Source organism: Apteryx mantelli, unplaced genomic scaffold (assembly GCF_036417845.1).
Source record: "Apteryx mantelli isolate bAptMan1 unplaced genomic scaffold, bAptMan1.hap1 HAP1_SCAFFOLD_62, whole genome shotgun sequence".
Classification (NCBI taxonomy): Eukaryota; Metazoa; Chordata; class Aves; order Apterygiformes; family Apterygidae; genus Apteryx; species Apteryx mantelli.
Window position 1 is genome coordinate 120,919 of NW_027118791.1, and position 22,829 is coordinate 143,747.

Genomic DNA, 22,829 nt, shown 5'->3' on the forward strand with positions numbered 1-22,829 from the left:
TCTCAGAAAGCACTGTCCAGCCAAGGCAGGATAAAAACTAAAGCCTCCAAAAACTCCAAACTCTGGAGAGACTGAGCTGATGGGAAACTGACTCTGGCCGGGACAGTGACAGGAGGAGGATTTTGCTTCACTCGCTCAGGCTGCCTAGCAGACAACACAAGTGGCCCAAGTCAGACAGACCCTGCTGGAAAGCCCTATGACACGACAGCGTGCCAGAAAGCAGAGTCGAGCGCAGGCTCCTGGAAGAGGAGCAGAGCAAGGCTGATGTAGGGAAGACACCAGCTTGCATAAAGGCAGACCTGACAGAAAAGTGGGCTCGATGCCAGCGCCGCAACCGCGACTCGAGCTGCACCGCGCGGCAGCCCTGTCTGCGCACAGGCAGACAAGAGGCAGTAACTGCAGGCCGCGCTGACGAGTAGGACAGACGACGACAGCAGCTCCAGACCGCCCTACCACGAGCACCTGTCCTAACAGCCAAGTACTCAGAGCCTCTGCTGCTCTCTGCCGCTGTGACACCTTCCTTCCCCAGGAGCCTCTTCACTGCCTACTACGTCCCCCACTGCACATCCACAGCCCTCTGCACACAGAGTCCCTGCAGAGGTGTCTCACGTGACCCGAGCCAGACAGATCGATGGGACCCTCTGGGCGCTGCCGATCATCTCCGCTGAGCACCAACAGCCTCTTGGCGCTTGCCACGCCAGACAAAACACAAAGGAATGACAGACCTTCAGCTGGGCACAGGGACAGGGAGCAGAACAGAAGAAAAGAGGGATAGAGAACTTGGCAGATGGATGGAGAAAGAAAGAGAAGACTAGAGACCTGGCCCCAGGTTTAGGGGTGCTGGACAAAGGACTAGGCAGAGAGGGACAGAGGGCCAGACAGATGGATGGAGGGCTGCACAAAGGACGGGGGAGCAGAAGAGGGAAAAAGAGGGATACAGAGGTGGACAGAAGAATAAAGAGAGGAAAGGAGGGACGGGGAGGCAGACAGAGGGACAGGCAGCAAAAGAGAAGGGGGGAGAACCAGAGAGAGGAACGGGGACTGGAAGAGAGGGACAGGGAGCCAGTCAGAGTGATGGGAAGGGAATGAGAAGGTTGAAGAGCCGGCCAGAAAGGTGGAGAGAGAAAAAGAGGGAGGGAAAGTCAGGCAGAGAGATAGGATAGAACAGCGGAAAAGAGCGATAGGGAGGCAAATGGATGGATGGGGAGCTGAACAGAGGGACGGAAATAGAAAGAGAAGGCTGGAGAGGAGGGCAGAGGGCTGGAAAGGCAAAGAGAGGTCCAGAGAGACAGACGAGAGCGGCAGAAGGATGGGGAGGCGGATGGAAGGACAGTGGGCAGGTAGTGGGAGGGGGAGAGGAAGAAGATGATGAAGTTTTGCAAGCAATCCCACTGTTAGGGAGTGGCTGCCAGAGGCCTGGGACTTCCCTGCAAATTGACAGTCTCATGTAAAAACCATTGGTTTTGTCAGCTCGCTATTGGTGCTGCGGGCTTGGTTTTAGAGGGAAGGTGGCACAGAAAAGCCTTTCTCTAGTCAGAAGAATGCCTTCTTAAGGCATTTGAGATTGCTCCACAAAGCAAGTCTTGTAAGATGAGGAGGGAGGCTGCAGTATCTTAGCAAGGGTTGTTGCGCTGGTGTAGATCAGGCACGGGCAGCAAGCCTGCACTTGAGCAGGCTGTGAAATCGGGACTGGGGAAACACCACCGTGCGTCCTTCTTGAAAGGTGGCAGATCTGAGAGCTGGCTTAGAATATCTTGAAAACTATGCAACACAGCCGCAGCCCTTCACGTGCCTTCAGGAAAGCCTCTGGTGAAGTCTCCTGCCAACGCAGCCTTTGCTAACGTTGTGGGTCTACACAGAGATGCTGCGAGGAAAAAGCAAAAAGCTGAATCCCAAGGCCGGGCTTCAGGAGAGCAGCCTTGTGCCTGTGCCAGCAACTGCTTGGGAGACTCCCATGAGGTACGGCCCTGGAGGGAAGAGGGCTCCAGAGAGTTGGCTGATGTTCAAGGATTCCCCTCCTCCACGTTCAGTAGTGGTCCACCCCCAAAAGCAGGCAGTCAAGCCAAGGTGGCCTGCAGGGAGGAACGAGGAGCTCCAGGCAAAAGTCCAGCATAAACAGGAAGTCTACAAGAGGTGAAAGCAGGCACTGGGGACCTCTTATGAGAACTTCCCGAGACCTGCACTTCAAAGGGGACATGCTGGAGTTTGGGCCCTTAAGGCTTTCTCAGGAAGGACTGGGTGTTAATGTTTCACAGGTCAGAGCTCCCCAACCGGGGCAGCTAGGGTGGCTGTTTGCATGGCAGCCATGTTGCCCATTAGCTAAATTCAGTAGGGAGCTAGCAACGAGGAGACGGGCAGTGTGTGAGGGACTACCCCCTTCCCTAGAGGGGTTCTAGAGAGAAGGGCAGGAAACTGGTGCAACCTTCTTGGCTGTTGCACTTCCTTCAGGGACGCAGAGAAGCCTTTGTGGCCCAGGACAGGGGCCTGCAGAGAGAAGGCAGCAGCCTGACCTGGGAAGGCGAGCAAGCTAGGCTACACAGCTGACGAGCAAATAGTCCCTGAGAAGGACCATGAAGGGCCGCTTCAGATCTCTTTCCATGGCCCTGCACCGTCCTTTCTAGCTCCTCATCGGCCCTCATCCCTAAGCCCTTGAATCAGTGGTAAGAGTGGCAGCAAGGTTAGTGAGGGAGGCTTTGCCTTTGAGCCCTTCCCTGCCTGAGAGGCCCAGCCTGTGGGATGGACAACCGCTCGCAGCTCCAGACCTCACAGAGCGCTTAAGGCATGGCTTGGGGAACTGCTGAGAGATGCTGGGGTGACACGAGAAGCTGGTGCTGGTGCAGCTGCAGCTCCTTCCTCTGCAGCAAACTGGAGTTCAGGGGCACACTGGGAATGTTGGACAGGCATCTCACGACTCCTCAAATGATGCAGGAATACGAGCCAGGAAAAACATGGAGGACACACACTACCCTACAGCAAGACTGTGCTCTGTGCCCCTGAGGAGTAGCTGCTGGTCCACGGGGAGGGGGACTTTGTGAGGAGCATGCTGTTGCACTACAAAACCAGCTGCCAGGGGGCGGTTCTGGGTGCAAAAGGTCAGAGATGGCCGTGTACCAGCAGCTCCACAGCCTGCTCAGAGTTAGAGCTTCCCGACAAGCCTTGCCTCTTTCTCAAGATCCCCTGAGGAACGGTTGGTTTTGAATCTCCATTTCCAAACCCATGCCTGTATCCCTTCTGCATAGCCCTGGGGACTTGTTGTTGTCATCGCTGGTGTTTTCTGTTTTGGGGGGGTTGTTTTTTGTTTTTTGTTTTTTTCTCTTGAAACTCTTCTGACCCTAAGGAGGGGAGAAGAGATTTCTTTGCTCTGAAACAGATGCCGAGGTGAGGTAAGGTGGGCTGCTGGAGACTGCAGCCTCCTTGTGATGTGCTTTGAGGTTAGATCCTCCCCTCCCAGCCCTCTTGGCCCTCTGAACAGTTCCTCATCGATTCTGCTGTGTTTTGCTCTCTTGGGACTCAGCACTTGGAGCTCAAGCTCCCCCTGATCCAAAGCACTGCTGAGGTCAGCTGTGACATCCAGGCAGCGGGTGACTTCCAAAGCTTTGAGCTCTCCTACAGACAGGAGCTGCTTGAGAGCCTGCTGTTGAGTGTCCCGGAGCCCGGCCTGTCCTGTAGGAGAGTTTGGCGCTGTGCAATGAGGCTCATTTCCTCCGAGGCGCGATGGTCTCTCTGGGCTGGGGGTGGCCGTGTGCAGCAAGCCCAGGAGCTACCGCAGCCTTGTGCCCAGCAGCCGGAACTGCCCTTCGACCCAAACTAGAACTTTGGCAGTGTTTTCTCATGCAGGCTTTCTGCGTTTCAGCCATGATTTGTCCAGTGGCTGGAAAGCACCCGGAGGCACTCGGAGGGCTCTGGGGGACATGGAAAGTCACCCCGGGGGGGGGGGCCCTGGGGTGCTCGGGAAGGGAAATGGATGGGTTCAGAGGGAAGCAGAGGGCAAACAAATGTAGGCCCTGGGCCACCCGGGGGGAAGTGCCCTGCCCCTCCCCAGGACAGTGGGTGACAGCGCGGCCCTTTGTGACCTCCCTTTGTGACACCCCCACAGTGCTGCCAGGCACCGGCATGGCCTCGCTCCTGCAGTGTCCGGGAGGACAGTGACGGGACAGGGCAGGAGCACGCTGGGCTGGCCGAGGAGCCCCCTGAGCGCTGCCACGTCTTTCCCCGCACCTCCCCTGGGCGGTCTTGCGGTGCCGAGGCGTTTGCCCGAAGTCTTCGAGGAGAGCTAGGGCCAGCCCGGGCTGCGGGCACCCCCTGCCCAGCCTTGCGCCTCTCCTCAGCTCTGCAGCATGGCGAAGGCAGGCCCCAGCAGCAACCCCATCCCCTGGGCAGAGGAGGATGAGAAGTTCAGGGCGCTCATTGCGGCTTGGGAGCAGTCGGGAGCCACCAGCAACCTCCTCCTGCGCCTGGATGACACAGACCCCAGCAAGCCCGTGCTGGTGCTGGAGGAGGACGGGCGCCCCAGCTCTCCCTTCTTGGCCTGGGACGACGATGACAATGACGATGATGGTGGCTTCACCGACAGCAGGTGCCAAGGCGAAATGCGCGAGCTGTGCAAGGTGCACACCTTCCAGGCAGGTGAGTGAGCGGCAGCGCGGGGCTGGCAGCCAGGGGCCGGGAGCCAGGAGCCAGGAGCAAGGAGTCGGGAGTCAGGAGCCGGCTCTGCTCCGCCCCCAGCTCCCATTGCCCCCGCACGCTGGTGTCGGAGGGCCCGAGGTGGCGCTGCCTGAATGCCTGGGCCTGCTCCGGGCTTGGGAGCCGGCAACCCCCAGGCAGCGAGAGCAGCAGAGGGGGTTGCCGGCTCTTGCGCCGTGGCACAGGCCAGGAGAGGCAGTGCAGCGGGCAGCAGGCAGCGGTGTGCTGCAGGGCTGGGACCTTCGCTGCCCCTCTGCCGGGTGTCGCTGGGTGAGACGGGGCATCAGCGCCCCGAGCCGGGGCTTGCTGTGTCCACGGGAGCAGGCCTGCTGCTGAAGAGAGGCCACAGCTCATTCCTCTGCCTCCTGCCAGCGCCTACAGCTCTCCCCGCTCTCTTCCTTCTTCAGATTCAGACTCTTCTGTCTCCTGCCTGGAGTTGGAGGGAGAGGAGCAGGAAGCCCTGGAGTATCTCCAGGCCTTTCCCACAGGCCCTGAACAGGTGACTAGAGACCTTGTCAGCCCGGCGGTGCCTGCAGCTGCCAGCTGGCTGCCTCCGTGTCCGCTGCCTGCTGCGAGGCTCTGGGAGGGCTCTTGGCTGTGCCCAGCTGCTGCCTCTGGGCGTCCTATGCCGTCACTGCGTCCCCCTCGATGCTGCGGTGCTGCTGGCAGTGCCTCTGCCGTCTCACCTGCCCTGTTTGTCTCTCTTGTGCCCGGCTGTCAGGACGAGGCCCAGAAGCTGAGGTTTCTGGCCTCCATCCGCACCCTCTGCAGAGCCAAGGTGATGGGCAGGTACCTGGCTGGTTTCTGCATGCTGGTGGAGAAGATGGAGGTGAGGGGGCAGACAGAGGGGCTGTGGGAGGGGGAAAGCCAGCCGAGCGAGCACAGGACTCGGGCAGCCAGACACAGGGAGGGGTGAGCAGGCCCCCGTGGGCACAGCCCTCCTTGCTGGGGGGCTGCGGAGCCAGGGTGCCAGTTGTGGGGTGGGGGTGCCTGCTGGGTGCTGCCAACTGCTCGCTGGGGGCTGGCAGCTCCCGTGCCCCATGCTGCCTGTGCTCCCCAGGGGCTGCTGGAAGAAGAGTGCCCTGACCGCCTGGACTCTGTGGTGCGGCAGCAAGCCATGCTGGCCATCGCCGCAATGAGGTACCTGCCCCAGCCACCGGTGTAGCCGTAGCAGGCATGGCCCTGATGACGCCATCTGAGCCCCGTTGGACGGTGCAGTCTGTCGGGCCGCTGCACTCACCCTCAGTGGGGCAGGCGGGAGAGCAGAGGGGTGTCTCTGGGCTTTTCCCCTGAGGGGAGAGGCAGGAGATGGAGCGGGTGTGGCGCCCCACCTGCCAGCACTGGCCTCGGCACCTGGGCCTGCGTCATGGGAGAGGGAGGAGGTGCCTCCCTGCAGGGCTTCCCCACCTCCTATGGCTACCAGCCCGGGCACTGCCACCCTCCGTGGCTGCGTCCACCTTCCCGGGGCATCTGGGCACTGCTCCCTGCCCCAGCACTCCACAGCCAGGCACCTCTCTCTCCTGTCAGCAAAGAGTGGCCATTCCTGAAGGACACCCAGGACAACAGGCTGCTCTGCACCTGCATTGCCAGCATCTTCTCTCTTCCTCCCCAAGAGCAGATGCAAAGCCTGGATGCTTCACTCTACCCTCAGGTAGGTGCCTGCCGTGGGCAGAAGGGGTTTGAGCCAGCCTCCTGTAAGCAAGAGGGGCCGGCAAAGGGGTGCCCACCCTCTGCCCCCCTTGCAGACCCTGAATGCTCTGGATGAGATGCTGAAGGTGCTGGTGTTCGAGTCGCAGGCCTCCGGTCTCCGGCAGCTGCAGAACATCGTGCAGGTCTGCTGTTTGCAAAGAGTTAGAGGGGCAGTGGCAGGGCTTCTTCCTCACCCCAAGGGGAAGCAACCCTCTCGAGTCGAGGGGCCAGCCCTGCCTGGGAGCAGGCGCAGAGAGCATGCTGTGGGGAGGGGCCCACCTCTGTGGGGGGGAGGCAGGGAGGGGCCCCACTGTGCTCTCGGCTGAGCCGGCTGTCTCTGCTGGCAGCAGTCAGAGTCCTTTCCTCTGCCAGCATCACAGGAAAGCCTTGCCCTCTGCCCCTCAGATCCTCGCCCCCAAAAGCCTTCCCTTGCACCAAAGCAGTGGAAGGAGCTTGGCGCGAGGAGGGGACGCAGGGCCCTTTCTGGAGGAGTGCTTGGAAGGCAGCAGAGGCGTCGACCCTGCTGGGCGCTCAGCAGAGCTGTCGCTCCCGGAGTGGCCGTCAGGCACCAGCGCTGACCGGCGGCTTTGGTCTCCTCAGGTGCTGCTGCCCTTCACGGCGTCCCAGAAAGTGGCTGAGCGCCAGAGGGCTGTGGGGAGGATTGTGCGGCTGAGTCGGCTCCTGGGCAGCTCTTCTCTGCTGGAGGTAAGCGGGTGGCTCCAGGCCGTGGGCGACCCTCCTCTCAGGCAGGCTCAGGCAGGCTCAGGCAGGAGGAGAGGGCACCTGGCTTGATGTGCTCTTGGGGACGGGGAGGCCAGCGGGAGCAGAAGGAGGCACTCCGTCAGCCGTGGGAAGGATGAGTGTGCATGTGCAGGAGCCGCGGGCTGGGGGAAGACCCAAGCTCTGACTCGTTCTTTAGGCCCCTCAGTGGCATGGGCTCGCAGGGACGGCAGTCAAAAGCCTTGCAAGGCAAGGCAGGGAGGCAGCGTGCTCCTCGCCTTGTCATGGCTGCCACATGCCAGCTCTGGGGGCTGCCCAAAGGGAGGGCAGGTTGCCCTTGGCTGGGCAACAGACCTGGCAGCGTGCCGGGGCGGGCAGGCTGGGACACACAGCTCTGCACCCCACTGGTCACTGTTGGGAGCAGGGCTGGCCAGAGGCCTCCAAAGCTTTGGCTCATGTGGCACTCAGGCCTGGGCCCGCTCTTGTGTAGGGCACAGGCCTTTGGTGCCCGCTGCCGCAGCTTAGCCTTGCTACCAGGCCTTCCTGCCTCCCCCCAGGACTCGCCCAGCTGTGGAGGAAGCAGTGCCAGCCCTTTCCTCTCCCAAAAGAGGCCTTTGGACTTCCTGGGGCAGCTGATGGGGCACCTCACGCTGTGCTGCGCCGAGGAAGACCAGGAGATCAGCCATGGGGCGGCAGAGGCACTTCACGATTTCTACAGGGTCATTCTGCTGCGATGGAGTAAGAGAAGCTGGGGCGGGCTGGCGCCTTCCAGACACCGCAGCCCAAGCAAGGCTAGGCAAGGCGCGCCACGTTGCCTCGGCCATGTGAAAAACAAAAACGGCAGGCACCTCGCTGACGGGACCCAGAGCTGTTATGTCCCTTGCAGCAGTGGTTTAGGAACTGTGCTGAAAACCAGCAGACTGGAGAGCCTGTGGCAGCAGCCTCCCAGGGCTGCTGTTCTGCTTCAGAGCAGGAAGAGAGAGCAAACTCTTCTGCCTTTCTGCATCCTAATAGGCAATTTCCCCTTTGCCACCTGGAAATAAGCCCACGTCCTCCCTAGGAGGCTCTCTGCTGCCCACACAGTAGTGAGAGCCCCTCTCTGCAAGCCACAGAGCTCTCTTGGATGCCTTCGGTCTGCCATCTCCAACTCGCCATCATTCCTCCTGACTGCTCTGTTTCCCCTCCTGCGCAGGTAGAAAGATGGCGGCTGACAATCCAGTGCCTCCAGAGATGAAGTGGCAGTGGGAAGTCCCAAACACCTTCTGGCCCAGCAACGCCACTGACAAGAGCACGGTGAGAAGCTCCTCCCTTGCTGGCATTCTTGGCCACAGGGCTGGCAGGAGGCCTGCAGGAACAAATGGATCCCTGATCAGTGGGGCTGGCATGGCAGCCTCCCAGGCCTTGGGCGCAGGGGTGTCCCACTCTCCCTGAGCCTGGCATAGCCAAAGGCGCTGTGCCAGTGGCAGAGCAGCAGCTCCAGCTGTCCTGGCCACCAGCATGCTCTGCTTCCCTGTAGGGCCAGCACACCGTCACCCTGACCCCAGCCATCCACCTGCACCCCAGCAGCTCGCTGCCCACTGCCCCCAGGCTGCAGTCAGCGCATCCTAGCACAGGCCCCGCACCCGGCTCTCCCGGGGGCACTGTGCCAGCGCTGCTCCGCTCGCTCTCTCGCAAGCCACTCTCTCAGCTCCTCAGCGTGTGTGCTCAGTGCCACGGGTCTTTCCTCCCACAGGTGTTTGGGAGCTTTCTCTTCCCCTCCGAGAGGACACACTTCCTCCTGACAACCATCGAGGGCATGACAGACCCAAGGGTCTCGGACACCGAGGTGGTTGCCCGCATGATGGAGGTGGTCTTGAGAGACCCCGACTCTGAGCTGGACAGGGTAAGCAGCTTGCAGCCGCATTGTCCTGTGCTCGTGTCCTCTGGGCTCTGAGCCCCCTGAGTGAAGGCCAGGGCTCTCAGGCACCCGACAGCCTTTGAGGCCTGCAAAGAGCGATGGGAAGGAAGCAGTTCTCAGTGGCACCTGGGGTAATTGCTACACTCCCATGGCGGTCCCGCTCTCACCCGTGCCCCCTCCAGGTGCCACAGGTGGTGAGCAGCATCCACAAGAAGCTGAGGGGCATCAGTGAGGCGTCGCTCCAGGCCATCTTGAACAGGACCCTTTTCCAGATGGCCTGCTTGGACCCTGATCAGGTGGTTGAGGGCCTGCTGAACACCTCCCTGCTGTGTGACGGGTACGGGGCCTGCCAGCCTGGAGGACAGCTCCGGAGCTCCGGGGCTCTTGCAGGTCGAGGCAGCCCCCCTGACGGCGTGCTCTGGGCCTGCAGGGTTGCCGGGGCCATGTGGAGGATGCTGGTCTCCGAGCACTGCCCTGCAGAGGAGGTGCTGAAGGAGCTGCTCTTTTGGCTGTGGGACCAGCCACTGCTCAGGCGGGCCAGCTTCATGCCGAACGACAGCTACATCCTTCCGCTGACTGTGAGTTTCCAGGCGAGGCCTCACTCAGCCTTGCGCAGGGCTGCACAGCCTGGCCAGAGCAGGCTGCCCGGCCTGGGGCCGGGAGCCCAGGACCACCTGCAGGGTCCAGGAGGCCTGCCGGGGGGCCTTCCTTCTGGCCCAGGAAGGCTCGTTTGCTGGCGTTACAAACGGGAGCCTTGGCTTGCCTTGGCGTGGCTTGCCTTGGCTTAGGTGATCTCTCTGCAGCAAGAGCTGTCTCTGGGTGTTTTCTGCAGGCAATCAGGGCCCTGAACGAGATTCTCCGGCTGCCCTCCAGCAAAGTGCCGGTGCAGTTAATTTTCCCCCAGCTCTACCTAGCGGTGCTCTTCCAGATCTTCTTCAGCATGGAGTACACGCTGCAGGACCTCCAAGACTACAGCCAGATGTGCAGCCAGGAAGACGAGTGTCCTCCAGTCAGCCCCGTCAGGTGCTCCGTCCCTCTCCCCCGGTCTCTGCCGTGGGCGCAGAGCCCAGGCTTGGCTTCTGTGTGCGACCCGCCTTTGCTCTACATGCAGGAGCGCAGTGCAGGCCATGAAAGCTCTGCTCTGCCGTGCTGACTATGCCCATCTGGCCGACTCCGTCGAGAGGCAGGGGGGCTGGGACATGCTTATGAGCATGGAGACCTACCACACAGGAGTCACTTTGCTGACTAGGTGAGAGCCACCTTCATCCTCGTCTGCCCCAGCGTTTCTGCCCTGGAGACAGAGTGCCGGAAGGCCACGACTTTGGTGTAGCAAGGGTGCTTTTCCGCTCTCTCACCGAAACAAGGGTGACTGGGTGAGACAGCAGGTTTCTGAGCGCAAGGTGTGGTGGGGAAAGGCCGCCGCTGCTCGAGCCAACGCCACCGGCTGCTGGAGCTGAGCACAAAGGCGGCCTTGCCCCGCGGGGCCTGGCCTGCGGGACGACGGCTCGAGTTGGCAGCACAGGCCCAAAGAGGTTTGCCTGCCCAGCTCCATGCCCACAGCGCCTTCTCCCTTCCCCGGCCAGGGAGCTGTGGATGAACGCGGCCGACGAGTGTGCCTGGGTGTTTGACCACGTGGTTGCGGTACTCAGCTGCAGAGACAAACAGCGGGAGATCGCCGCCATGGCTGTCTTCACCGAGGTGGGCCTGGTGGCAAGCGGTGCCTCTGGGCGGTGCCTGCAAACACTGGGCTCCCTGCCCCATGGGCCAGGGGGCAGGTTGCTGGTCAGTGGAGCTGGGCAGCTCTCCCGCGGCAGCTGGGCTCCCCTCAGCCACCCCAGCCTGGGCTCATTCCCGCCAAGAGGCCATTTCTGCTGGTGTAATGCTCATAACCACTTGCAGGCCATGCACCCTTTGCGCCAGCTCTCTACATTCAACCGCTTCACAAAGGCCCAACAGCGAGAGGCTGCAGATGGTTCAGAGGACACGGGCAGTGCTGCTGGCTCTGCTGCTCGCTCACTCTGCAGCTGCGTGTCTTTCAGCTGCTGAACTGCACGGACTTTGAGCAGGAGATTGACGAGGATGTCCTGGGCTTCCTGCAATTGCATCTGTGCAACCAGAGCTTGGCGATGCGTGAGATGGTGATTGCAGGCCTTGTCACGCTCTCTGAGAGACGGCAAACAGTGAGCAGGGGGCAGCCGGGCAAAGTCAGGCCAGCGGCCTGGGGCTGGAGGTGGAGGGAAAGGCAGTGGGAGGGAAAGGCAGCGGCAGGAATTGAGAGCTGGGGGAGCTGCTTCCACCTGCCCTGCCGGCCCGTAGCTGCAGAGTGTTACAGCCAGAGCATTCGTGCCAATGCAGTCATCCCTTGCTTCACAGAAGGGGCCTTCTGTGTTTCATGTAGGCAAGAAGTCTGCAAGACCTGCTGCCCGCACTCATGGAGCGACTGCAGGGTGCTGACAGCAACTTCTGCACCAAGGCCCTCACCATCCTCAGCCACGTGCTCCATCTCGTGGACAGGAAGAGGGCCAGCGCCATCGGCCTGCAGCTTGCTGAGGAGCTCCGGCCACTCTTTGATGACGTAAGGCTGGCGGGAAAGGCAGGGGCTCTGTTGGTGTGGCTCTGGGGGCATAGGCGCGTGGCCCAGGGATGGGGCCTCACGCTGCAGCAGCCCGTTTCTGGGACCTTGAGCAGGTAGGATGAGCCCAGGAGCCGATGCCGAGGGCTGGCCCCCATCTCCTCTTCCACACGTCTGCCAGGGGAGCTCCTCTGCAAGTCGGCCAGGAGGTGTCTGGTGGGAGTGCGGCCAGGGCCAGAGCAGCCCTTCTGGGCACAGGCACCTCCACGGCTGGGCTCTCTCTGGCTGCAAGTTGTTAGAGAAACCCGCCGTGTTGCACGTCTTGGGGCGGGGGCCATTTTGTGCTGGTGGCCGATCTGGCCCGCAGCTCCTCGGGGCAGAGGCAGAGGCAGAGGCAGAAGCAGGCATCTGCACAGCAGCCACGCTGACCCCCCCCCTTGCTCACCATGGGCTTGGAGCAGCCGTTGCTGAGGTCCTCCCATCTTCCTTCCCCACAGGAGGCTGCTCGTGTGCGAGAGCTCTCCATCCAGCTCTTCCAGCATGTGATGGCGATTGTGGTGGGCAGCCAGCAAGAGCAGATGAGGAAGCACGTGCACAGCAGCCTGCTCCCACTGCTCATCCATGCGCATGAGGAGATCCCAAGCGTGGCGCAGGTGTGTGGCCACATTGGTTGGTTGTGTGGGGCCCGGATTGTTTTTTCTGTTGGCCAGGTATGCCCAGCAAGGCCCCAACACTGGCGTCCCTAGGGGCTTCCCAGCTGTCCTTGCAGGCATGCTAGGCCAGGGCCTTGGCGAGCTGGCTTCTGCTGCCCTGAGATGGTGGTTGCCCCACGCCTCTGCCCAGGGTGTCAGAGCCCAACTCGCTGCTCAGATGCAGCTTCCCATAACGGGCTGGCAAAGGCTCTGAGCCTTGCCAAGGTGCGGGGGATGCAGGATCTCCCGCCTGGGCTGCAGTGGCATCTCCCAGTCTCTGCTGCTCTGCAGGCCTCTCGGGAAGCCCTCCTCAGCGCTGCTAAGCTCCTGAAGTGGGAGCAGCTCAGGCACCTGCTCGAGACAGCACAGACATGGCAGATTGGCAAGTGCCTGGTAAGGACAGCCCCAAAGTCCCCAAGACCTGGCCCACACAAGGCCTGCCACCCTTGCCCCCCTGCCAACCCATTGCTGCAGGCTCTGGAGCTGCACGTGCACTGCCCTTCCTCCAGCACACTGCCCCGGCAGGCTCTTCTCCAGGGCCCTGTCCCCTCACTGCCCCCAGGATGCAGAAAGAGCCCCTGGCCCAGCTGGGCCTTGCTAGCAGGATGGCACCTCAGCCTGCCTGGGGAGCGCTCTGCCCTCTGCTCCCTCCGAACCTTGGTGCCACATGGCTCCTGGCCAGGAGCCACGAATGTCCTGGCACGGCAAGTAAGGGCAGGTGGCCCTGGCAGGAGGGACTGGCCTGGCTGGGTGGTGAAGGTGTGTACCAAGCCCTGGCCCCTGTGCTCTGTGCAGCTGGTGAGGGACAGGAGCAGAGCAGAGGAATACCTGTGGCAGAGCCTGCCCTACTTGGAGAGCCCACAGGAGTGCTTGCAGGAGGTGGCCGTGAGGTTCCTCGGTGAGCTACAGCCCCTGCTGGGCTCCCTCTCTGTCGCAGGGCAGCTTGGCCCCAGCCCTGGCTGCTGCGCTGGCAGCGAGAAGCAGCTGCGGGGCTGCCGGAGCCCCGGCTGCCTCATGCAGGGCCTGGCTGCCCCGGGGGCTGCGTGCCCACAGCGGGGGTTGCGACGGGCTGTGTGCACCTAGGGCTCGTCGGACGGCACATGAGCGAGCAGGGTGAGGAGAAGCTGCAGGACATCTGCAAGGGTGAGTGGGGCCAGTGTGGTGTTAGCTCCAGCACGGAGGAGGGCAGAGCCTGGGTAGCGAGCTCCAATCTGCTGCCCTGCACCGGGAGAGGGAGACTATTTCCGGGGCATTTGGGGCATTTGTGAACTGCCTCTTTCTCCAGCTGACCCATTAGTCCTCCCTTCTGCCTGCTGGCAAGGGCAAGGGCTGCTTGGGCTTGGCCCTGCCCAGGGGGCATGCCTGGGGTCTCTGCAGACACAGGGGTTTTATCTCTTCTCTCTTCCTTTCTATGTCAGCCCTTCAAAGCGTGGTGAGTGACACCAGCCCCTACGTCTGGTCTCTGGCAGTTCAGACCATCCTGATCCTGAGAGCGCCACGGGAAAAGGCACCGTCGGGATTCACCCTTCGAACGCTGTGCTACCGGCTCCGGAGAGCATGGAGGAGGTGGCACCCGCCTCCGCGAGACAGTGCTCTCTGAGCAGAGCAAGAGCAGCACTTCCCATCCCAGGGTGCTCTGCCCACTGGGGCCCTCGAGAGTGCCGGAGAGCCTGGCTCATTCCCAGCAGCTCCGCCTGCGTCAGCGAGCGAGACAGCCGGCGAGCGAGCGCGCGGCAGGACGTCCCCACGTCGCCTATTGCCCCTCTGCTGCAGGCACTGCATCCTTACATGTGCCAAATGAAGTGCTTGTGTGAATTCTCCATAGCCTGTTCGAGCCTCATTGAGCCACAGTAGCGTAAACACGGTGCTCTGCCTTTCTTTGACAGCTTCTGCCTTTACGTTAGACTCCAGAGTTGGAGCAGGCCTTCAGGTCTTCGAGTTCCCCATTTGCCACAGCAGAGGAAAGCTTGTGCTATAGCTGGCTTGTAAGCAGCTTGTTCTAAGGCGTGTGTAAATCGCCCTGTCAGATTGTTTCTGTGGTCTCTCATTTCTGTACGCCAAGATGGCATAACGACCGTAACGAAAGGCAACGCCTGAGTGGTGACAAGGTGGTTGCCCTCCTCAGCTCGGGGAGCAGGAAGGATGCTGACTTTGGGGGACAGCCCCTCTGACAGGGGTTTAAGGCACCAGCTCTCGGCCCTGTTTTTCCTCACTTGCCTCTGTCTCAGGCCAGCGAGGAACTGCCACTCTCTGCAGTGCCTTGTGGGAAGATGCAGCTTTTAGGGTGCCGCTTCTCGCCCGAAGAACTCTTCCCCATCCTCTCCTGGCAAAGCTGATGAGCTGGCTTCATGTCGTGTTGTGGGCTGCGGTAGTGCTCTGAGAGCAGCCGTCGGCAGCAGCAAGCCCCGGCTGCAGTAGCGCGCTGTGAGCACTCGAGGGCGCCATTTCCTGCCCTTCCTCCACCGCCCCGCTCCCCTGGCCCCTCCCGCTCAGGTCGTGGCGGGCGCATGCGTGGTGCTCGGCAGCAGCTGCCGGCGCCGCCGTTCCGTTGCCTTGGCGATCGGCGCATGCGCGCTGCGTGGAGCAGCATGGCGGCAGCTCGGGGTGTGGGTTCCCCTGGGCCGTGGCGGGTGAGGGCCGGGGCTGCCTGGCGCCGAGGAGGCGGGGCGCCGGTGAGGCAAGCGCTTCTCTTGGGGTGGCCGCAGGCATGAAGCTGTGTCGTGTGCGCTGGGGCCGTCGCTGCGTGGAGGCGGCGGTGCGGGGCGAGGGGTGGGGAGGCGGGACAAGGTCTGTGCGGGGCAGGGTGTGCTGGGGCGCGGAGCTGAGCTTCCCTTTTCTGTGTGTTGCCTTTAGGCCCCGGTTCCTCCCCAGGGTGCGCTCGCCCCTGTGGCTGCAGCCTGGAGGAGCGCGGAGGCAGGCCGGCCCTGGAGCAGGGCTGTGGCAGGGCATCCCACAAGGGCGGTTCCTGTTGTGGCAGGTGTGCCCCAGAGTGCTAGTTACTCACGAGGAAGTTTAAAACCACTGGACCGAGCAGTGATTTAAGGTCACTGTGAGTAAGGCCCAGTTAGTGTAATGGCAAGTTACTTGAGAATTGTGCTGAGGGAAAGAAGAAGAGGGATAGCAGTAAGGCACAGCTGGGCACCCTGAGGCTTCCTCCACTCCCAGGCAGAGATTGTGGGTGTCAGCCAAGCTGGGTACCACCTGATTCAAAGCCACACCAGTCCTCCCCAAGTGCTGTTCCCCGCGTACAATTGCCTCAAAGCCATGGGGCTCGCCAATCCTTTCTGTGTTAGTGGGTCCTACATGGCCTTTGACATCTCCCTGGGTCCCCCATGCACCACACGGAGGTCTGGATGTCTCTAGCATTGGCCCAGCAATCTGATGTCTTCTCCTTCTTTGAGACGTGGCATTGCTCGCAGGTCTTGTGAGACACGGGGCCCTTGGGGAGTTCTGTGATGTCTTCTGTGGGGTTCCCTACAAGTTCCTTGACACCTTCTCCTCCTCCTCTGTGGCACCTCCTGCAACACCGATAGCCATGTGCAGCACTCAGTCCTGGAATGGGACCCCCCCCCCCCCCCCGCACCCCATCCACCCTGCAAACCCACTCCCGCACTGAGGGCCCTGCAGATGCCCCCCTTCCCCCAGCCAGCCCCCCAAAACCCCTAAAGCACCCAGAAATCCTGCCCCAAAGCCCCCAACAACCGCCACATCACAGAATCACAGAACAGTTGAGTTTGGAAAGGACCATTAAAGATTATCTAGCGCAACGCCCGTACTCAAGCAGGGTCACCTAGAGCACATTGCCCAGGAGCCTATCCAGACGGCTTTTTGGAGACTCCGCAGCCTCTCTGGGCAACCTGTTCCAGTGCTCAGTCACCCTCACAGTAAAAAAAAAGGTTTTTCCTTATGTCCAGGCAGAACTTGTTGTGTTTCGGTTTGTGCCCGTTGCCTCTCGTCCTATCGCTGGGCACCACTGAAGAGAGTCTGGCCCCATCCTCTTTGCACCCTCCCTTCAGCTATTTGTGCATGTTGATAGAAGGCCCCATCAGTCTTGTCTTCTCCCGGCTCAGCAGGCACAGCTCTCTCAGCCTTTGCTCATATGAGAGCTGCTCCAGGCCCTTCATCGTCTTAGTGGCCCTTCACTGGACTCGCTCCAGTAGCTCCATCTCTCTCTTATACTGGGGAGCCCAGAGCTGGACACAGTACTCCAAGTGTGGCCTCGCGCGGGCTGAGGAGAGGGGAAGAACCACCTGCCTCAGTGTGCTGGCAACACCCTTCCTAATGCAGCCCAGGATACTATTATCCTTCTCTGCCACAAGGGCACAGTGCTGGCTTACAGTCAGTTTGTTGTCCACCAGGACTCCCAGGTCCTTCTCTGCAGAGCTGCTTTCCGGCAGGTCAGCCCCCAGCGTGTACTGGTGCCTGGGCTTATTTTTCCCTAGGTGCATTCTGCACATCCCTTTATTGAACTTCATGAGGTTCCTCTCTTCCCATCTCTCCAGCCTGTCGAGGTCCCTCTGAATGGCAGCACAGCCCTGTGGTGTGTCAGCCACTCCTCCCAGTTTTGTATCGTCAGCAAACTTGCTGAGGGTGCACTCTGTCCCTTCATCTAGGTCATTAATGAAGATTTTAAACAGTATTGGCCCCACTGTGAACCCTTGGGGAACACCACTAGTGACTGGCCTCCAGCTGGACTTTGATCACAACCCTCTGAGCCTGGCAGTTAAGCAAGTTTTCAATCCACCTCATGGACCACTTCTCTAGCTCGTACTTCATCAGCTCATCTATGAAGATGTTATGGAAGAGTGTCAAGACTTGCTAAAGTCAAGATAAACAACAGCCACTGCTCTTTCCTCAACCACCAAGCCAGTCATCTCATCCTACCATGTTATCTGGTTGGCTAAGCATGATTTCCCCTTCATAAATCCTTGCTGACTACTCCCGATCACTTTCTTGTCCTTCAAGTTTCTGGAAATAGTATCCCAGATTAGTTGCTCCATCACCTTCCCAGGGATCGAGGTAAGGTTGAGTGGCCTGTAGTTCCCCAGATCCTCCTCCTTGCCCTTTTTAAAGAGAGGGGTGGCATTTGCTTTCTTCTAGTCCTCAGGAAATTATCCTAATTGCCATGACCTTTCAAAGATAATTGAGAGTGGCTTCACAATGACACTGGCCAGCTCCCTCAGAACTCGCAGGAGCATCCCGTCAGGGCCCACTGACTTCTGTATGTCCAGTATAAGTGTTCCCTAAAGCCATCTCAATTTGTTACATCTATCCACATTTGCACTCACAGCCTGTGGTTCCCTCAAGGTAGCTCTGCTTGTGAAGCTGGAAGATTTGACTTCTGGAGAACTTATTCAGTGAATTCACTTCATCACAGACCCAAACCATGGTCTTATGGCATGCAATGTCCAATGTAAAAAAATTAGACAGGTACATGTGGTGTACATGATTTCATAGATTTTGTCTATTAGAATGTAAAATGAGGTATTGAAGGTAATAAGGTATTGAATTCAGATTTTTTCTTTGGTATTGTTCGGATTATGTTGGCTGCTAAAACTTATGTTTAGTCTCATACTTAACCACTAGGTAAACCATTAAGTAGCTAAAGGGGACCAGCATGTACACCACAAAATCCTTATTGAACAGTGGATATAAATTAAGACAATATAAAAAGATGTATTTGCCCTAATTGCAAATGGAAGGATCCTGCTGCCCAGGACTAGATCAGACATCCGACCTAGGGAGACACTTTATGGTATGGCAATCATTTGGGGAATTATCATATTGGTGGCCCAGATATTTCATGTGCTCTGTTAGAAAAACTTCTGCTTTATCAGATGGTATAGTCTCATTTCTTTAGAATCTGAATGGCTCCTATTGGAAGTCCTGACTGGAGATAACAACAGGAAACAATCTAACCTCAGTTCTGTATGAAGTAACAGGACAAAAAATGAGAAGAAAAAAACCATAAAACAACCAAGAATAACTTTTAATAAACAAACAAGAATAATTTGTTACAAAAAAACAAGCTGCCTAAGATCATGAAGACAAGAAGTGCCAGTTAAAATTGATTTTTTTAAGTGATAGAAAGTTATTGGCTAGAGGGAGATGTGAGAGGTACAGGAGTTAAATTTAGCAATTGCCAGCTCATATCTTGAAAAACTCAGAAAATTCACACTGAATTGCATGCACATTCAAACCAATGATTAATAACAGCGCTCAAAAAATTGGTAATGTTTTAGATAAACTGGGTTCCATCTGAATGAAAGAATGTGCCTGTTGAAATGATAATCTTGTAAAAGTTCTGTTATTCAAGCTGCCATCCAAACAGACCTAAGGCATGTTTACACATTTGCAGGAACTAGGCTGTACTTGTTCTGGGGTTTGTTCTTGTTGTTTGGTTGAGATTTTTAGATTTTTTTTAAGTGTTGTGGTCACAAAGTCTGTTAGTTAAAGACTTCCCTGTTTTTCCTGATGGTATCTATGCTTACCAAACTATCTATTGAGTCATTTGTATGTACCCTTTCTATTTTGGTGAAGTAATATGATCCTGCCCTCAAGTGACAACTATTCTAGCATCAGGAGAGGTAAACAGAGATGATACACAAAGGTAAATTTCCATTGTCATCACCTGGGAATAGGCAGAAACTCATTATTTACTACCTGAACATGTATTTCCTGATATATTGTGTTAAAAGCATAGCTGCTAGTTAATCAACATATGGTACATCGTCAAAAAATTCGTTATTAAAAACTATATTTTCCGATGGCTTTGCATGTCGTTCACTGACATAGGACACTTGGAAGTGATTATTTTTTGGCAAGAAATATTTTGTAGAACATTCTCACCTGGATTCAGTGGATTGTAAGCTACCTGCAAAAGCAGAGTGATCATATTTCATACGTGAAACCAATATACAAACAAAAGTATTTCAAACCCTGTCATGTGCCCAGAAGTACGTGGCTCTGATTTTATTGCCAGTATAGAATATAGTTATGGAAAAATGAATTAGTTATGGTTTGAAACTTGTATTTCATATGAATAGAACTGCAACTTTTAAATATGATACTGCTGAAGTATGACTGATTGTCCTGAAAAACTGTCAAAACATGATATGTCAGATTTAGTTTCCTTCCATAAACATATCACAATCTGTTTTGATAGGGAAGGGATATAGTTTAATTATTTGTTTTTAATCTGACTCCAGACCTGACATATGGCACCTCATTAAGTTCTCTCCACTATTCTGTTAAAAACAACAATCCACTAAGAAGGCATACAATTTCTGGCAGAAAAGTTAGACTTCAGAAACTGTGTGCCATCCTACAAGGTCAGTCATCCTGAACTGAACACCTGACTACTGGTTTTGAAGAATAACTGTGGCTCAAAGCCAGAGCACATGTAACAGCCTCTTAGCAGAGGAACTTTTCACCCTAGAACCTTAGAACTTTTTCCCTGCCACAGGGTCTGATAGTCTATCAAAATCATGTAATAAGTCTATAATCGACTGCAAAAAGGCAGGCCAATACCTAAACATCTGAAATCAAACCAGAAAGAAGGACACAGGTAAAGCTGTTTTCTACGTTAGACAGTCTGTTATTATCATTCAGTTACCCCTCTGAATCCCATAAATCCATTCTACAGTATATAGAAATTCAAGGCAGAGATACAACAACTATGACATTATTTAAAACAGAGAGAATACTATTATATGATAGTGCTTTGTCAAGCTCTCCATAACACAGCTAGACATTCAGCATTTAGACTAAGGCTTTCAAAGAGGATGAAAGGCTTCAATAATCCCCAACATCCTCTGCCAAAAGTCTGTGTAAAGCACACAGTTACCATCAGGTACATTATATAGAGCTCTAATGTAACATAACAATAATATCTTGAACTCACATAGCACATTTCATCTGGGGAACAGAAAATACTTTAAGACATGTATTTTAAGCATATCGACCCATGCAGAATTTTTCTGCCTACAGGCCTGTGAAAGGTATCCTCTTACTTGCTGAGTTCCCATTTGTACTGTTCTTTGATGACCCATTTTCTACATGGAAGCAAGCAAGATTTCAATTCCTGAAGTACACAGCAGCCCAGGGAATTAACACATTATCCTTACACCTTTGTGCCTAAACCAACAGGCCCCCAGCCTGGGCAAGAACTCGAGTTTCCTGGCAGCCATGTCCCTATTAGCTCCAACCCCGACCCCATTCCTTGAGGAACATCAGAAGAAAAAGGATGACAGTCATACAAAAACAAAATGTGAGGAAGGGGCAACGCACCCTCCTTTCACCTTGAAGCCTGCTGATAAGACCACACTTTCTAGCAGAGGGAAACCAGTGTTTGAGGCATTCTTCAGCTTAAGAAAGGACCTTCTACCCCCCACCCCTATGACTACTTTGATACAGGAAAAGCACCACTCTCCAGCCTCTCGCAGAAGCTGTGCCACTACACACAAACAGGGTAACTGGAGATTCCCAGGCCAAGGTGGAGCCTGTATCTGTTGTCCAGAAGGTTAGACATTCTGGTTTTAGTAATATTTAAGGCTTTATCTATGTGCTAGAAAGCCAGTTTACAGCAGCAGCAAACCTTATCCTGCTACAACTTCCCAAATTGATTTGGGAAATAATATTTTTTATGGAATGCTTTTATCATTACTTGGGAACATAGCATATTCAGCTTTTCTTAGGTGACATCTAGCACGTTATCAGTCTGTAAACTTCTTTATAGAAGCAGTGTTACATGACAGATATAATTGTTTGTTCAAAATAAAGAGTCGAAGGGTTTGAGTAGCTCTTCAGACCTATAGAAATCTCTGTCTCATCTCTTTTGAAATACCAGAGGCTCTGCTTCCTCAGGAGGTGATGTTCAAGCTCTAAAGATACTGACAAATTTAAGAAGAATATGTTATAATAATTCAACACAGGAGGGAATTCTTTTTACTCAGGTGTATTCAATCCAGAGAACTGACACTTTTGCCATAGGGTAAATATTCTCCTGACTTACTCTGTAGTCCAGCTACACAATTCTTTGTCTCATTTGGGGGAAAAAAAAAAAAAAGGTTTTGTTTCCCCCAAGGCTCTTTTGCTTCCATTTTTTGAAATACCTTCCTTAGTGTTGACAGACACTCAGCATAACCTCTGCTTGTGCTGAGAACATTGTCAGTCCTTCCTACAGCATGAGGATACCTTTCAACAAATTTCATGGACCTCTGAAAATTTGCTAGCACTGACAGTATCCCATATGGCAATATACTGAGCTGGCATAAGTGGCAAATTTCTTGAATTCCTGCTCCAGGCTCAGTGGTTAACACACCTTTAGCTTACTACAGGTTTTACAACCATCTCACACAACCCTGCAAAACCTCCTATGTAGAAAGGGATAACTAATCTAGAAAACTGAGCCACAGCCTCTGTAAACAGGGTCACTCTTGCATTCATTAGGGACTTTGCACTGCTGGTAGTTACAGTCATTGATCACAGCCACCAAAGGCCCTGCTCTGCACTCATTTTGACCTTATATTACTACTTGCAAGGTTCCACTTTTCTCCAGACCAAATCTGATATTTACATTATCCTCCTTTACATTCTTTTCTCTGACAATAAGAAGATCTCTTTGTTTCTTCCTTTTCCTACCCTTTTTTGGTTCACACTGCTGAGTTTGAGGGGCTGCAAATGCCCCTTAATATTCTCTAGCTTTGCAGTCACCAATTTCAAAGCATTTATGACACTCCATCATTATTAATTTACAAACAGGTAAAAAATGAACTTCTCTAAAGCAGAAACATCTTCTTGAGTAAACTGCCTTGGCATTTTATTTGAATCAGGTTTAGTGCTTGTGCTATGTGTGCAAAATCTGTAAAGTCTTTACTGTCGCTTCTGTCACTGTTAATTCTATCGTTCAAAAAAAAAAAAAGTTTAATTTCCTTTTGCTGAAATTGTGTTTGTGTTCACTCAGCTCTAAGACCACAAACCTCTCTGCCCCATAGCATATCACCTACAACACCTCCAAGTAAACAATACTCAGCTGGTCTTTTAGATGTGCCACGTAAATAGCTATTGTTTCATTTTGCACTTCTACTACTATCAGGAAATGTGAAATACTCTATCTTGGTAGGCTGTTTTGGTATGTAATTCAGGAGAGCCCAACAAGTTCAGATATTCAAGTGTGCATAATATATTTTTTGGTATACCCCTGACTGGTTTTAAAATCTGATTCCATAAGAGGAGCCAGATACTGAACACTTCTGAAAAAGCTCATTTTGCATGCAAAATTCTCAAACCTTCTTGCACAGCTTATAATGCAGACAAAGTGTCTTTCACTCTGATGTACTAAAACACATCTATTCATGTTGTTCACAGTTATCTTTACATGTAATGGAGATCAGGGAAAAACTCTCCAGTGTAAGACCAGAACTGCAAGTAATACAGCACCAGCTGCTTGACCTGACTTAGAGGTAAAGTTTCTGGCTTAAGCACAGAAACTGCCCTAACATTGCCTCTAGGATGCTCTCCTTGCTCCAGGAGCCTTCCCTGTGCCAGGTTTGGTTGGCTGGTTGGTATTTTAGTT

General features: G+C 55.6%; 1 protein-coding gene across 1 annotated transcript; it reads left to right on the forward strand.

Annotated features, from left to right (window-relative positions):
• The first annotated feature begins 8,292 nt into the window (after nt 1-8,292).
• Nucleotides 8,293-13,853, forward strand: LOC136996624 (maestro heat-like repeat-containing protein family member 7). The gene is made up of 14 exons (XM_067317512.1): nt 8,293-8,385; nt 8,825-8,974; nt 9,172-9,326; nt 9,420-9,567; nt 9,822-10,012; nt 10,101-10,238; nt 10,573-10,687; nt 11,029-11,169; nt 11,388-11,564; nt 12,059-12,214; nt 12,545-12,646; nt 13,049-13,151; nt 13,337-13,396; nt 13,672-13,853. The coding sequence occupies exons 1-14, from the start codon at nt 8,293-8,295 to the stop codon at nt 13,851-13,853; spliced, it is 1,911 nt and encodes a 636-aa protein (XP_067173613.1).
• The last annotated feature ends 8,976 nt before the right edge of the window (nt 13,854-22,829 follow it).